Source organism: Nansenia antarctica, assembly GCF_963989245.1.
Source record: "Nansenia antarctica genome assembly, chromosome: 1".
In the NCBI taxonomy this organism is placed as follows: domain Eukaryota; kingdom Metazoa; phylum Chordata; class Actinopteri; order Argentiniformes; family Microstomatidae; genus Nansenia; species Nansenia antarctica.
This window is the reverse complement of record NC_137674.1, coordinates 88,633,759-88,649,632: the sequence shown is the minus strand read 5'-3', so window position 1 is coordinate 88,649,632 and position 15,874 is coordinate 88,633,759. Positions and strand designations below refer to the sequence as shown.

The following is a 15,874-nucleotide window of genomic DNA, read 5'->3' as shown; positions in this document are numbered from 1 at the left end:
CAGCCTTGTTTCAGTGTCTATTCTCCCTTTTTGCTGTTACGTCAGGTATTATAGGGGTCCTTCCATTGTGGAGATGAGAGGGTTAAAGGCACTCTTCAGTGCTGAGAACCTTGCATAGAGAGGGTAACCTATACGACAGATAGAGCAAGGAAGTGGAGGCCCCAGATAACCAGGGAGGAATGTTCTAGTAACAACAACACACTTTCTAAATTGGACACTGCTATCTTCATTAAACGACAAGGATACGTTTGAAGTGAAAAGGGTAGGAGGGTTCAGAGAGACAGCGGGAGGGAGAGAGAGAAAAAAAGAGAGAGTGAGAAAGAGAGGGAGAGAAATCTCATCTTTTTAGCAATTACTAAAGTGCGTGCTGGACATTCCTCCCCCCTTCTCTCCAGGTGCAGGAACGCAAGGCATTCTTTCACTGGGCCAAGGTCTTTTGTGTGCGTTCAGGGGGGAGAGATCCACTTAAGACGGGGTAGAAAGAAACACCTCATCCTTGTCTACTTGATTAACAACTGTCTTCCGTGCCAAAGTCCCCTCGGTCTGAAAGAGTTGGGTCTCTGTCACACACTTCTACACATATCATACTGGAATGGGGAGAAGAAAGAGAGGAAATCCATTGAGAGATGGAGGGAGGGAGGGAGGGAGCGGGAACACACACAACAAGGACAGAGAGAGAGAGAAAGGGGAGAAAAAATAAGAATAAATAAGAGAGAGAGAGGGAGTAAAAGGGAAAGAATGAGTGGTGGGGAGGGAGGGAGAGAGTGAGAAAGAAGAGGAGAGATGTGAGAGTAGAGACAGTGAGAGGGATAGAGAGAAAGAAAATGAGAATGCGAGCAGTATGTCTCTGTCTCTGTCTCTGTCTCTCTCTCTCTCTCTCTCTCGATATATGGGCTGTCCTCCCCTGTGTTTTCACTCTGAGAGTTGTGTGTTTGTGCAGAAGGAGGGTCTGCTGTCAGGCAGGAGGAAGACTCAGTGTAAACTACTCCCCCTACGATCTCAACACCCACCACAAACACACAGGGAGTCAGTCCTATTCAATCAAACTGGTATCTGGAAGGTTCTGAGGTTACACTACCAACATTCCCCCAAAGCTGTGAGAGTGCATGTTTGACTCCATTAAACAGAATACATGGTAAACGGACACCTAAACAACATTGTTCAGACGTTCATTCTTCTGGTGAATCATCGACGTTATGTAAGCTTAGCCTAACCCCAGTTTTTGACTGACAGCTGAACTAAACTGCTCCAGGGGAAGAAGCTACAGTAGCGCCCTAGAGAGCCACCCTTACTTCCTGCTAGTCCATAAACAAACTATGCGCTCGCCTGAAGTCAAGCTGAAAATCTTCCTCAACGACCACTCACAGAGGTCAAGGGTTCTGCACCGCACATAACTCACCGCCCAGCAGGCGTGACAGCTATAAGACTAGCTTAGTTCACCGATAACAGGGAGTGGGAATGGCGTTTTTACAACCTGCTAATTCCTAGCATATTTTCTCAACTAAGGCGACGCATCGTGGCCTGAGTGTCGTTGTTATTACAGTAGGTCTCCTCATTCCACCTCTTGTCCCCTTCTCCCCCCCCCCTCTGTGTTTCAATTTGCCGAAAAATGTGTAGCAGCAGTCGAGGTAATATGGGGTCATATGATCTGGGAACCTTATAAAACATCTCAAGAACAAAGTAATTGCTTTTGCAATAAGCCGTCGTCGCATGCTATTCCTGTGTCGTTCTGCTTGGAATAATAGTGATGATTGATGGAGCTGGCAGGCCGCTGTGTGAGGTGTCGTGCTTGCTTATTCGCGAGGAGAAAACACAGGCGCCCAAGTATTTCGGCAGCTACGACTGCTGAGCAGGGATGGTTGAGTCTGCACGGTTCTCATGCCGCGGTTAAGGACAGCCCCCTGCTCCGGGTTGAGCTTCATTCTCACATAGCCGCTTTGCAGACTAGTTGGTTTACCGGAACGAACAAGACTTTCTACAGACATGGCAGAAGTCGCACCAGCAGCAGCCCCCGCGCCGGCCAAGAGCCCCAAGAAGAAGGCAGCAGCCAGGCACAAGAAAGCTGGCCCCAGCGTCGCCGAGCTCATCGTGACGGCCGTGTCCGCATCCAAGGAGAGGAGCGGCGTGTCTCTGGCCGCGCTCAAGAAGGCGCTTTCGGCCGGTGGTTACGACGTGGAGAAGAACAACTCCCGCGTCAAGGTCGCCGTCAAGAGCCTCGTCACCAAGGGCACTCTGCTCCAGCTCAAGGGCACCGGGGCCTCCGGCTCTTTCAAGCTCAACAAGAAAGCCACCGAGGCGGTCAAGAAGCCGGCGAAGAAATCCGCCGCCCCGAAACCCAAGAAGGCGGCCGCAAAGAAGCCCGCCGCTGCCAAGAAGTCTCCGAAAAAGGCAAAGAAGCCCGCTGCTGCGGCCAAGAAGTCTCCCAAGAAGGCAAAGAAGCCCGCGGCAGTCACCAAGAAGGCCACCAAGAGCCCCAAGAAGGCGAAGAAGGCCACACCGGTCAAGAAGGCTCCGGCTAAGAGCCCCAAAAAGGCCGTCAAGGCAGCCAAGCCCAAGGTAGCCAAACCCAAAACGGTGAAGCCCAAGGCAAAGAAGGCAGCCCCAAAGAAGAAGTAAACATTCAAAGTGTTCTTTCCGACACCATTTGTACCACTAAAAGGCTCTTTTCAGAGCCACCCACATTTTCGTAAAAACGCATTATCATCCATGACGACAGAAAAAGTCGAGTGTTTATTTTAGAAATTATTTCACACCAGTGTAAATGGACTGACTTATATAGCGCCTTTATCCAAAGCGCTTTACAACGGCCTCTCATTCACACACCAATGGCGGCAAGCTACCATGCAAGGCGCCGGCCGGCTCACTGGGAGCAATTTGGGGTTCAGTGTCTTGCCCAAGGACACTTCGACATGTGGCCAGCTGGGGCTCGAACCGCCGATCTGCCAACCTTGTGATCATTAGACACCGGCTCTACCTCCGCCACAGCCGCCCCCAGTGTCAGTGTCAAGCACGGACTTACAAACACGACAATCATCTTTTTACTTATTGAGTAAATAATGAGCAGTAATGAGAGATTTGACATCTAGGACTAGTTTACACTTTGACGCTATAAAGTGTCACTCGGTAGATCTGTGTGCGGGAGAGGATGGTGGGGGTATGACAGTGTCCATAAAGTTGCATATAATATCAACATATACAGATAGTTATGAGATACTCTTTCCGTTACACCATTACGTTATATTTGGACAGAAAGGCGGGTGATAACACTTTTCGCTCAGTCAGGAGTAACGTACTACAGAGAGCTGGGAATGAACTTCACAATGTATAAATTATATACGTATCAATTATATATTATTATTATTATTATATTATGACATATACTACTTTTAGTATATTGATTATGTCACGTGGGACGAGTTTGATTTTAACTTCGATTTATGGCGCGCGAGGGAAACTCACAAAGACAATCTTCAATATTCACAATGTATCCACAATCTCTGTCTCTTGATTGGATGAGGTGACGTCGACCCAGTGGCCAATGAACGCCGTCAAGGCGAGCTATAAGAACAACGCTCCAAGCGGCAGAACCGTTATCTGAAATTATTTTCTTCAGCTTCTTTGAGATCCCGCTAAACCGTCACCATGTCAGGAAGAGGCAAAACCGGAGGCAAGGCCAGGGCCAAGGCAAAGACCCGCTCTTCTCGCGCTGGGCTTCAGTTCCCAGTGGGCCGTGTCCACAGGCTCCTACTCAAAGGCAACTATGCCCAGCGTGTGGGCGCCGGCGCACCGGTCTACCTGGCCGCCGTGCTCGAGTACCTGACTGCTGAGATCCTGGAGTTGGCCGGCAACGCCGCCCGCGACAACAAGAAGACTCGTATCATCCCCCGTCATCTGCAGTTGGCTGTCCGTAACGACGAGGAGCTGAACAAGCTGCTGGGCGGTGTGACCATCGCTCAGGGTGGTGTGCTGCCCAACATCCAGGCAGTGCTGCTCCCCAAGAAGACCGAGAAGGCCGCCAAAAAGTAAACGACTTCACCTCCTCAACCCCAAAGGCTCTTTTAAGAGCCAACCACTCCTCTCTCCAAAAGAGCAATGCATCACTCCATCCTCTGTTTGTCTGCGCTGTGAGTCTCATGTTGTGAAATGTCCTCATTCTGTCATGTGCGCGTAGATGAGGCAGAGGACACGCACCATAATACACACGGCTACAGAAACATTCCTCGTTATGTCACTTTCAGAATGTCTCCTTTAATGAGGTTTTAAAATCAGAATAGCTTTTATTACATATTGTACTACAAGTAGGCATGAGCCAGACACAAAACACGATAATAATAAGTAATGTAAGCAAGTAAAGTAAGTCATACATCAATCATACATTGCTAAAGTAATAAAGTACAGTGGTTTCAATAGTGCAAAGTTCGATGATATGAAATGCAATATAATATCATATAATACGGTATTAATTTACTCCAATGGTATACAAGTAATCCAGTAGTGCGCAGGACGTATAATACTGTAGTGAACAGTTATAATACTGTAGTGAACAGTTATAATACTGTAGTGAACAGTTATAATACTGTAGTGAACCGTTATAATACTGTAGTGAACAGTTATAATACTGTAGTGAACAGTTATAATACTGTAGTGAACAGTTATGGCCTTTTTCCATCAGCAGCCCACCCCAGGTCGGGTCGGGTCACTTTAGCCCACTATAGCCCGCTTTTGAACAGTTCTGGTTTTCCATTATACACACAGACCCGGAGCTAGTAGGAGGAGTAGACGATAGTAGGCGGAGTTACGCGTCATAACATTCACGAGACACAACACAGCAACAATAGCAGAATGGAGGAACTTGCAACTATCCTATGCCTTTCCCTCGGCATGTGGTATATTATTAACCGTGGTTTTTGGGAGAGAAAAGAGAGAATACAGAAGAGCGAAGACAGAAGGAAGGATACTCGAAAGAGGAATGCTGAAAAGAGAAAGAAACGTATGTGGGCTATCGTAAGGAGATGGCTACTATTTTACCTCACTGACTGTAGCATCATTGTTATGTTCAGCATAGAGATGGCTACTGCCTGATTGTCTGCATGTTTGAATCATTTCTATTGGATTTTGTTCTACACATATGTTGTTCTACACATAATAAAGACATGTTTTTTGAACCCTTAAAACCACTGCCTTCACTTGTCTGCTTTATGAACTGTAGTATCATTGTGTGCCGTGTTTCACGGACAAACACGGTGCCGTTTGCGGGTTAATAACTTCGGTTTACCGGGGGTTAGGATAACAATTCAAACGTGTCCGGAAAGAGGAGAAGCTAGGGAATCCAAAAGTTTTCGAATGGAGTCGATCCTCCACTCCTATCACCGTGGACACAGCGCGGAGCGAATTCCCTGTTAAAACCGACATTTGACTCATGAGTGAACGGCGAAAATGGCTAGACGGCAGCGGGTGAACTCGCGGTTCATCGAGTTTACGGTTAAAAGCATAACTTCTCGGGGTGTCAGCGCGGTGGTTAAGGGCTCAAAATGACCGTAGACCGATGGTGAAGTTAGCAAAGGAGTATTGTGTTTGTACCACCTCCACAGCCGGTGTTATTCACGGACAAAGACGGTGCATAATAGCGATTTTTGTGTTGTTCTTGTTGTAAATAAAAGTTCTATGATTCATTGAAATGACATTAAACTAAGATAATACGATGGTCAGCATCATTTTTCGAATCTTTATTAATAAGCTATTACAGAAACTGTAGTGACATTTTCCAAGAGTGAATGTGGTATTTCAAGATGGCGGTTAGTGAAGAAATCTATGGGATGGGACATGGGATGACGATTTCCATTGACCAATCAACGGTGTGCAGCGTCACACGTCACACGCAGCCTGGCAAAAAGATCCGGATATGAAAATTTAGACCCTGGGGTCGATGTGGAGCTAAAGAAGCGAGCCGAACCGACCTGACCCGACCCGGAACGACATATGGAAAAGGGGAAAAGAAGCGGGCTGGCCCGGGCTGGCCTGCTTTGGCGCTGTAATGGAAAAGCACCATAATACTGTAGTGAACGGTTATAATACTGTAGTGAACAGTTATAATACTGTAGTGAACCGTTATAATACTGTAGTGAACCGTTATAATACTGTAGTGAACAGTTATAATACTGTAGTGAACAGTTATAATACTGTAGTGAACAGTTATAATACTGTAGTGAACAGTTATAATACTGTAGTGAACAGTTATAATACTGTAGTGAACAGTTATAATACTGTAGTGAACAGTTATAATACCGTAGTGAACAGTTATAATACTGTAGTGAACCGTGTTGTTGTTTGGTTGATCATCTGTATAAGCAGAACTAATGAAGCAGCTGTAGATCAATGATATAAATCAGGATAAAGGAAACATCTCTGAAGCCTGTTTGGGGGAAGGGTCGAACATATGAGGAACAACAACAACATAGGAAGCGGCAGGATTAAAACCTTTGAATTTATGGCGGCAATGACGTGGACGAGGCTCGTGTCCAATGGCAGCCGGAGAAGGAGGCGCCAACGAGCCAATGAGCTCGTCTGTAGTCGCCAACCAATCGGGGCACGACTGGGGGTTTATAAATGTACAACGTTCTGTTGAGATTGGTTATACTCCAACTGAACGAAGGAAGATATCGTCATGGCCAGAACCAAGCAAACCGCTCGTAAATCCACCGGCGGCAAAGCCCCCAGGAAGCAGCTCGCCACCAAGGCTGCCCGTAAAAGCGCCCCGGCCACCGGCGCCGTGAAGAAGCCTCACCGTTACAGGCCTGGCACCGTGGCTCTGAGGGAGATCCGTCGTTACCAGAAGTCCACCGAGCTGCTGATCCGCAAGCTGCCCTTCCAGCGCCTGGTGAGAGAAATCGCCCAGGATTTCAAGACCGACCTGCGCTTCCAGAGCTCTGCTGTGATGGCCCTGCAGGAGGCTAGCGAGGCGTACCTGGTCGGTCTGTTCGAGGACACCAACCTGTGCGCCATCCACGCCAAGAGGGTCACCATCATGCCCAAAGACATCCAGCTGGCCCGCCGTATCCGTGGAGAGCGCGCCTAAGATAACCACCCTGATCCAACAGTAGATCCCCAAAGGCTCTTTTAAGAGCCACCTCAATATTTCCCTCAGAGGCGAGTTTCCATTTACCACCCGTGTCGAGCATAAGTCTCTATTATATGGAGTTATCTATCGACTTCAAAGAGTATCCTACAGGGACACTGACGTACAACGTTCTTTTAAAAGCGCCAATGATGTATAATACAACCTTCCACCTGTAGAGCGCGCTCTGACCACAGAACCACAGTTCTCTCTGTGTGTGTGTGTGTGTGTGTTTTTCGCCAGGGGACTTTCCAGTCCTTGATTCCTCGCCTGATAACTGCACTTGTTGTGGTAATCCCTCCCTCCATCAATTTTTTCATATCGTTCATTTCGGAACTGCGCTCCCTGTCTAACGTTATATATCTATATATAAATGACATGTTATAAGGCTGATCTGTGCATGACAGTGCTGCATTTTCACATATTTCATGTCGCATCTCCCCCCGTTGATGGTATATGACGCTATAGTCAGTCCCAATGGTCCAAAAGTCAAGTGCTTCGTAACACAGACGGGGTGAATTTATGAATGAAAGTGAAAGTTCTGTCACAAAACGCCGTTACGTATCCTCACACATGTTTAAGTGGGTATATGGAAATCCTTGGCCTTTCCTAGTGGGTATAAGGCGTAGTCCTGCGTATCACGTAGACTACACCACTATTATAGTAGGGCTCCATCGAGGGACAGACAGCACTTTTCTGTCAAAACTGGAGTTTATTTTCAGTAACAAATCCAGTTGAGGGGTATCCTGGGTTTGCTCCTCTGCGTTCACAGCGCATCTGCAGGTCAGTGAGCTACAACACATTTAATACATGGAAACAGGTGTTGTTTTGCCTCGTTCACTTAAGACACGCACTTCAGATTATTGTTACATTATTATGTTTGCTGTATCAAATAATTGGCCTGTTTGACCTTTCTTAAATTATTTAGCCTACAGAATGAAATTCAGTCACGTGGACGCCTAACTAAACTGAAACTAAACTAAACTAGTGTTTCTCTAGTCACTGCACCCTTTAAACGTAGGCCAAATTTTTATTGGCATCATGGGAAACATACGTTTTCATTGCCAAAGCAAGTGTGAAGATAAAAAACAAACACAAATAAAGTAATGTACGACTACAATAAATACATTGTTAACAAAGCTGTGTATAAATATAATATACAGGTAAATAAAGATATCTTTAAAGAAAAATAGAAAAGCATGGAAATTGCAGTTTAAAAATATGAATACAAATGATTGAGAACAGTGTAAACATGATTATGTACAGAGAGCAGCCTGGTGCAGACATGCAGGTACTTATTTACAGTGTTTAGATGGTTGTGTTCCATGGGCGTCCAGCCCTTTGAAATAGATATAATGACTATCTAATGGTACAGTATAACACAGCTACATTTGTGTGAACATCGAATGGAATGAACATAAAGCTACACTGCAAACTAGTTAAGTAAAGTGGCTTTGTAACTTTTCAAGTAATTCAAGTATTCAAACAGTCAAGTAATGCATTCAAAGACTGAATCCAAGGCACTGGCGTTGACGGGGTCTGGTGAACTTGCGAACAACACGCTCACTCGAAACCTATTGTGTCAACAATTATCTACTTTTCGTTTTTTTTTATAACACCAACTTGAAATGTTAAAATACCCACTCGATATAATAAACAACAGTTTAAAGATCACTAAATACTTATCATTTGTGCATTGGATTGATTCACTAGACTTGACAACATAGTTTCGTTCTCGGTCGTGTTCAAAAGCAAGAACTGTGTGTTTATCTAGTTATGTGTTTTTAGCATGTCGATGTTCTCTCTGCATGTTGTTATGTTATTCAAATACAGTTTAGACGTTCGTAGGGATGTGTTTTGTTAGCCGCTAGCTGTTAGCAGCGTTCGTAGCTGTGGCTGCGTTTAAAGCCCAATTTAGAGTCACCAGGGTTGTCAGATGGGGCGGGTTACCGATTTAGCGGTAAGTTATAAACTGGTTAGGCTGTACATTGTTAATCCCATCTGGCAACCCTGAGAGTCAGGGGTGTACCAACATTCAAATACACCTGTGGTGTTCAAATTTTCTCCGATTTCAATGTATGACACATCATTTGAAAGCTTACAATCTGTAGTTTAAGCACAACAACTTTGCCTTCTGGTTGCACATTTCACCAGACCGCGTCACCTATGTGTTACATCATTGCTTGCCTTCGCTAGTTGCCTAATTTTCCCAGCATGCAACGTGTTTTGATCACGTGTGCCAGCAAGGTCTGTTAAGGTTAGGGCTAAGTTAATGTCAATGTCTATCGAACCTGAACCCAATAATTTAACTCTATGTATCCGTACATTGATGTAAAAAAAGCAATTCTGATTCTGATCTGAGTTATGGTGTGGGTTAAGGTTAAGGTCAGGGTTAGGGTTAAGGTCAGGGTTAGTGTTAAGTTAAGGTTAGGGTTAAGGTCAGGGTTAGTGTTAAGTTAAGGTTAGGGTTAAGGTCAGGGTTAGTGTTAAGTTAAGGTTAGGGTTAAGGTCAGGGTTAGTGTTAAGTTAAGGTCAGAGTTAGTGTTAAGGTCAGGGTTAGGGTCAGGGTTAGTGTTAAGTTTAGGTTAGGGTTAAGGCAGTGGCGGGCGGTGCATTTCACACCTAGGCCTTCAGTGATGTCCGACACATTCCTACCTGAATTATTCTACCTCTTAATACCATCGTTATGACGCCATGGCTCTAGAAACTAGACAGAAACACAGTATAACCGGGCGTTGCATCACCTTAACATAGTCAGACAAGTACAACAGAGTTATATTAATATTTCCGAAGCATTTTTAATCAATAAATCCGCATTTACAATGAAGAGTGTTAAACTAACATCTTTAAGATCGCTACATTACCCACGTCTGTCGTCTCGTCCACCATAATGGCGACAAAGGGTGCCTTTTTAATCTCCATTTTGATCTCTTCTCCCATCACTTCAGCAATAGCAAAAATCAGGTTGTTTTGTATTTTGCCTGACGTCCCAGTAAACACTTTGTTTGTGGACAGGTGGTAATGTAAATCTGGGTTGTTTTCAGCAAGAAAAGAAAGAAGCTCAACGTAGTTTCCTCTGTTTGTGGACTCTGTGCTTTCATCGTGTCCCCTAAATGAAAGTTATTGTTTACCCAAAAACAGGACACAATCGATCAGTATTATCGATCAGTCAACGAAAGGGTGAGCAAAAATAGGGACATACTTTTGCTCACCCTTTCGTTGTGGAGCTCCGTTTCCCTGCGCACTTGTTCGTTGAGCTGTAAATCCACTCGGGTGTCCCCAAAGGTGTTCAAAAGTCCCACATCTACCGGCATAGTTACGCATCTCAATAGTGAATATCAATAGTGCGTATCAATAGTGCGTATCCAATCAAAAGACGTGCTGGGTGCTGACATCATTGAGACTTACAGCAGGCGCTGTCATGCCAAAACCTGCTGCTGCCAAAAGCTGCAGGGCCATCAGCGGCCTAACGCGTCACGACCAGCTGGCACGCGTCACGACCAGCTGGCACGCGTCACGACCAGCTGGCGACTGTGACGTCAGTCTAGTGTTTTTGAATCCTCTTTTGGCCGCCATTAGCGAAAAGCTGTAATTTGGCTCTACAAATGTTAATATGTCATTTTATGAAGTTTTAATATGTTTTCAGGCGAGAAAGTAACCATATATATTCACAAAATGTATCCGGTTTATCAAAATAACCCGTTTATATATCTAATCTGACGGGTTTTTTCACATGTAGGTTGTGTCACTCTGCGAAGACAAATCTTCTTGCACTTGAATAGCACAGAGCACCTCGGGTTGGGAGTCCTAATCACACTACTGTCATACAAGTCGTACCTTCTCCTTGACATGGACATAAACACACCTGCTACCTTCTTTGAAAGAAATCGCGATTTATTCAGTGAAAACTAGTACACCATTCAACTAGCACATCAATAGCATAGCATTCGCGAACACAGTCAGTCAATGCACCTAGCACATCAATAGCATAGCATTCGCGAACACAGTCAGTCAATGCACCTAGCACAACAATAGCATAGCATTCGCGGACACAGTCAGTCAATGCACCTAGCACAACAATAGCATAGCATTCGCGAACACAATCAGTCAATGCACCTAGCACATCAATAGCATAGCATTCGCGGACACAGTCAGTCAATGCACCTAGCACAACAATAGCATAGCATTCGCGGACACAGTCAGTCAATGCACCTAGCACAACAACTAGCTAAGCCGTAGCTAAAGGCTACTATCGTGTACTATACTGCTAAACCAACGCATCATTTCTACTAACACAGTAATATGACTACATGATCACACTAGTCTAGTCGTGTTTAAGCCCACGTTTCACTCTCTACTCCTAGACACACACTGTCCTAGTCACACACACTCCTAGACACACACTGTCCTAGTCACACACACTCCTAGTCACACACTGTCCTAGTCACACACACTCCTAGTCACACACTGTCCTAGTCACACACTGTCCTAGACACACACTGTCCTAGACACACACTGTCCTAGACACACACTCCTAGTCACACACTGTCCTAGACACACACACACTCCTAGTCACACACTGTCCTAGTCACACACTGTCCTAGTCACACACTGTCCTAGTCACACACTGTCCTAGACACACACACTCCTAGTCACACACTGTCCTAGTCACACACTGTCCTAGTCACACACTGTCCTAGTCACACACTGTCCTAGTCACACACTGTCCTAGTCACACACTGTCCTAGACACACACACTCCTAGTCACACACTGTCCTAGTCACACACTGTCCTAGTCACACACTGTCCTAGACACACACTGTCCTAGTCACACTCTGTCCTAGTCACACACTGTCCTAGTCACACACTGTCCTAGTCACACACTGTCCTAGTCACACACTGTCCTAGACACACACTGTCCTAGACACACACTGTCCTAGTCACACACTGTCCTAGTCACACACTGTCCTAGTCACACACACTCCTAGTCACACACTGTCCTAGACACACACTGTCCTAGTCACACACTGTCCTAGTCACACACTGTCCTAGTCACACACTGTCCTAGTCACACACTGTCCTAGTCACACACTGTCCTAGACACACACTGTCCTAGTCACACACTGTCCTAGTCACACACTGTCCTAGTCACACACTGTCCTAGTCACACACTGTCCTAGTCACACACTGTCCTAGACACACACTGTCCTAGTCACACTCTGTCCTAGTCACACACTGTCCTAGTCACACACTGTCCTAGTCACACACTGTCCTAGTCACACACTGTCCTAGACACACACTGTCCTAGACACACACTGTCCTAGTCACACACTGTCCTAGTCACACACTGTCCTAGTCACACACACTCCTAGTCACACACTGTCCTAGACACACACTGTCCTAGTCACACACTGTCCTAGTCACACACTGTCCTAGTCACACACTGTCCTAGTCACACACTGTCCTAGTCACACACTGTCCTAGACACACACTGTCCTAGTCACACACTGTCCTAGTCACACACTGTCCTAGTCACACACTGTCCTAGTCACACACTGTCCTAGTCACACACTGTCCTAGACACACACTGTCCTAGACACACACTGTCCTAGTCACACACTGTCCTAGTCACACACTGTCCTAGTCACACACACTCCTAGTCACACACTGTCCTAGACACACACTGTCCTAGACACACACTGTCCTAGACACACACTGTCCTAGACACACGCTGTCCTAGACACACACTCCTAGTCACACACTCCTAGTCACACACTGTCCTAGTCACACACTGTCCTAGACACACACTGTCCTAGACACACACTGTCCTAGTCACACACACTCCTAGTCACACACTGTCCTAGACACACACTGTCCTAGTCACACACTCTCCTAGTCACACACACTCCTAGTCACACACTGTCCTAGACACACACTGTCCTAGTCACACACTGTCCTAGTCACACACTGTCCTAGACACACACTGTCCTAGTCACACACTGTCCTAGTCACACACTGTCCTAGACACACACTGTCCTAGTCACACACTGTCCTAGTCACACACTGTCCTAGACACACACTGTCCTAGACACACACTGTCCTAGTCACACACACTCCTAGTCACACACTGTCCTAGACACACACTGTCCTAGTCACACACTGTCCTAGTCACACACACTGTCCTAGACACACACTGTCCTAGTCACACACTGTCCTAGTCACACACTGTCCTAGACACACACTGTCCTAGTCACACACTGTCCTAGTCACACACTGTCCTAGACACACACTGTCCTAGTCACACACTGTCCTAGTCACACAATGTCCTAGTCACACACTGTCCTAGACACACACTGTCCTAGACACACACTGTCCTAGTCACACACTGTCCTAGTCACACACTGTCCTAGTCACAAATTGTCCTAGACACACACTGTCCTAGTCACACACTGTCCTAGTCACACACACTCCTAGTCACACACACTGTCCTAGACACACACTGTCCTAGTCACACACTGTCCTAGTCACACACTGTCCTAGTCACACACTGTCCTAGTCACACACCGTCCTAGTCACACACTGTCCTAGTCACACACTGTCCTAGTCACACACTGTCCTAGACACACACTGTCATAGTCACACACTGTCCTAGTCACACACTGTCCTAGTCACACACTGTCCTAGACACACACACACTCCTAGACACACACTGTCCTAGACACACACTGTCCTAGACACACACTGTCCTAGACACACACTCCTAGTCACACACTGTCCTAGTCACACACTGTCCTAGACACACACTGTCCTAGTCACACACTGTCCTAGACACACACTGTCCTAGACACACACTGTCCTAGTCACACACTGTCCTAGTCACACACGGTCCTAGTCACACACTGTCCTAGTCACACACTGTCCTAGTCACACACTGTCCTAGTCACACACTGTCCTAGTCACAAACTGTCCTAGACACACACTGTCCTAGTCACAACTGCAGTTTTATTCATGTGTTAGTTGTTGAGAAATGCACTTTTATGAAAACGAAACTAACACAGAATATGACTCCATGTCATACTATTTTTATTTTTATTTTATTTTTGTCATTTAGCAGACGCTTTTAATCCAAAGCGATTTACAATTACGAATTACAGGGACATTCCCCCTGGAGTAACTGAGGGCTAAGTGCCTGACTCAAGGACACACTAGTAGTGGTGTGGTTTCAGGCGGGATTTGAAGTCACAACCTTACGATCAGGGCTGGACTGGGACAAAAATTAGGCCCTGCCATGTGGCTCAGACCGGCCCAACACAATCGGTCCGACACCGCCGATCAACATGCTGGCAGTCTGTTGAATATACCATTTGTAAAAAAAAACTATAGAGCGGAGTAAGTGACATGGACAGCAAGTATACCAATGCAAGTGTGAACCAGTGTACTCACTCACTGTTGACGTACTCCACGGTGATGAGACATGGCTGCTGTATCTGTAGTAGGCCTAGCCCCCACAGTCGATCCAGAGAACATATCTGTCAGTTTCTGACATTTTGAGACATCCTCTGCTGGCTTCTTACTTTTTTTCTCCCTAATTTTCTGGGCACCCCCTTTCACTATCTTATCTACGATCATGACACTGCACTCGGGTTGTCGGCCGAGGGATCAGAGTGGGGGAGGGGGCCGATGGACAGCAGGGCCTAAGCATGTGATTGGGCCAGCCCATGTGTTAGTATAAACGGGGGCCACCGCTTGATTCAGCGCTAGTTGATGCCGTGCTATTTTGGGCCGCGCTAGTCGGGGGTCGGCCGCACTAGTTTTTTTTTTTTGTGGGGGGGGGGGGGGGGGTCGGGGGGCGGCCCGACCGGCCCAAAACTAGCGCGGCCCACCTGCCAGCGGGCAGGTAGATTGTATGGCCAGTCAAGCGGTGCTTACGATCACAAGTCCAACTCACTATCCTCTCTAGACCACCACTACCCCATACATCCTGCAGCAACACAGATCTGACCAATCAGGTGTGAACGCTGTGTGTCTGTGTGTCGGCCATGTGAGGAGGACATCCCAATTCACCCCTATGACTTCGTTTTCACCCCTATGGCTTGATTTGCGCGTTCACGTTTAGGGGGAGGGCTGTCCCAATTCATATTTAATCGAGCCATGGCTTCATTTTGAGGGCTAACTATGGCCCAATCCCGATTCTCTTTTCTACCACTTCGGCTCGTTTTGGAGTCACTCGTTTTGGAGCCATAACCGTAGTGGTTCCCCGGGGGAAATGGGACAACCCTTCACGACTAATACGTCATCCGTAGTGTAATGAATGGGTTAATTCATAGTCATGACAGCGCATGCGCCTTAGAGAGAGTTCATGATATACCAGTTGGTGACTGACAGGTGTTGAGAGAACCGAAGTAAACTGGTTATACCCAGACTCAAGTGTCTTATTATTCTATGTCAAAGTGACATTACACGTAGTATCGTAGAAAAGCATTGACGCTCGCGATTCATTCACAACTTGAATTTTTAGGCAGCTTGCGAAAAAAGCGTTTGAATTAGCTTTATCATCCAAATAATAGGATTACTTGATATACAATTAACAAATTGGCAAGCTAAGCTACATAGTATACATTAGTATCCGACGACGAGGTTTCGTTTACTGGGAGTATGGACCAGTTTTAAACTTGCGAATTGTGCTCACTGAAAGAGAGCTCGAACGCCAATGTCATTGGGTAGCTGTAAGGCAGACGTGTATGTTTGTCACTGACGTAA

At 46.2% G+C, this 15,874-nt stretch overlaps 3 protein-coding genes across 3 annotated transcripts; all 3 read left to right on the top strand.

Moving 5' to 3' along the window:
• Window positions 1-1,983: 1,983 nt before the first annotated feature.
• LOC308157895 (histone H1-like) lies at window positions 1,984-2,616 on the top strand (the record flags this gene model as incomplete). The annotated part of the gene is made up of 1 exon (XM_080531491.1): window positions 1,984-2,616. One exon carries the CDS (start codon window positions 1,984-1,986, stop codon window positions 2,614-2,616), a length of 633 nt encoding a protein of 210 aa, XP_080387617.1.
• A 1,026-nt stretch (window positions 2,617-3,642) lies between these two features.
• Window positions 3,643-4,026, top strand: LOC308157928 (histone H2A-like; the record flags this gene model as incomplete). Its single annotated transcript, XM_080531523.1, has 1 exon — window positions 3,643-4,026. The coding sequence occupies one exon, from the start codon at window positions 3,643-3,645 to the stop codon at window positions 4,024-4,026; it is 384 nt and encodes a 127-aa protein (XP_080387649.1).
• A 2,638-nt stretch (window positions 4,027-6,664) lies between these two features.
• Window positions 6,665-7,075, top strand: LOC308157906 (histone H3.2-like; the record flags this gene model as incomplete). Its single annotated transcript, XM_080531502.1, has 1 exon — window positions 6,665-7,075. The coding sequence occupies one exon, from the start codon at window positions 6,665-6,667 to the stop codon at window positions 7,073-7,075; it is 411 nt and encodes a 136-aa protein (XP_080387628.1).
• Between the last annotated feature and the right edge of the window lie 8,799 nt (window positions 7,076-15,874).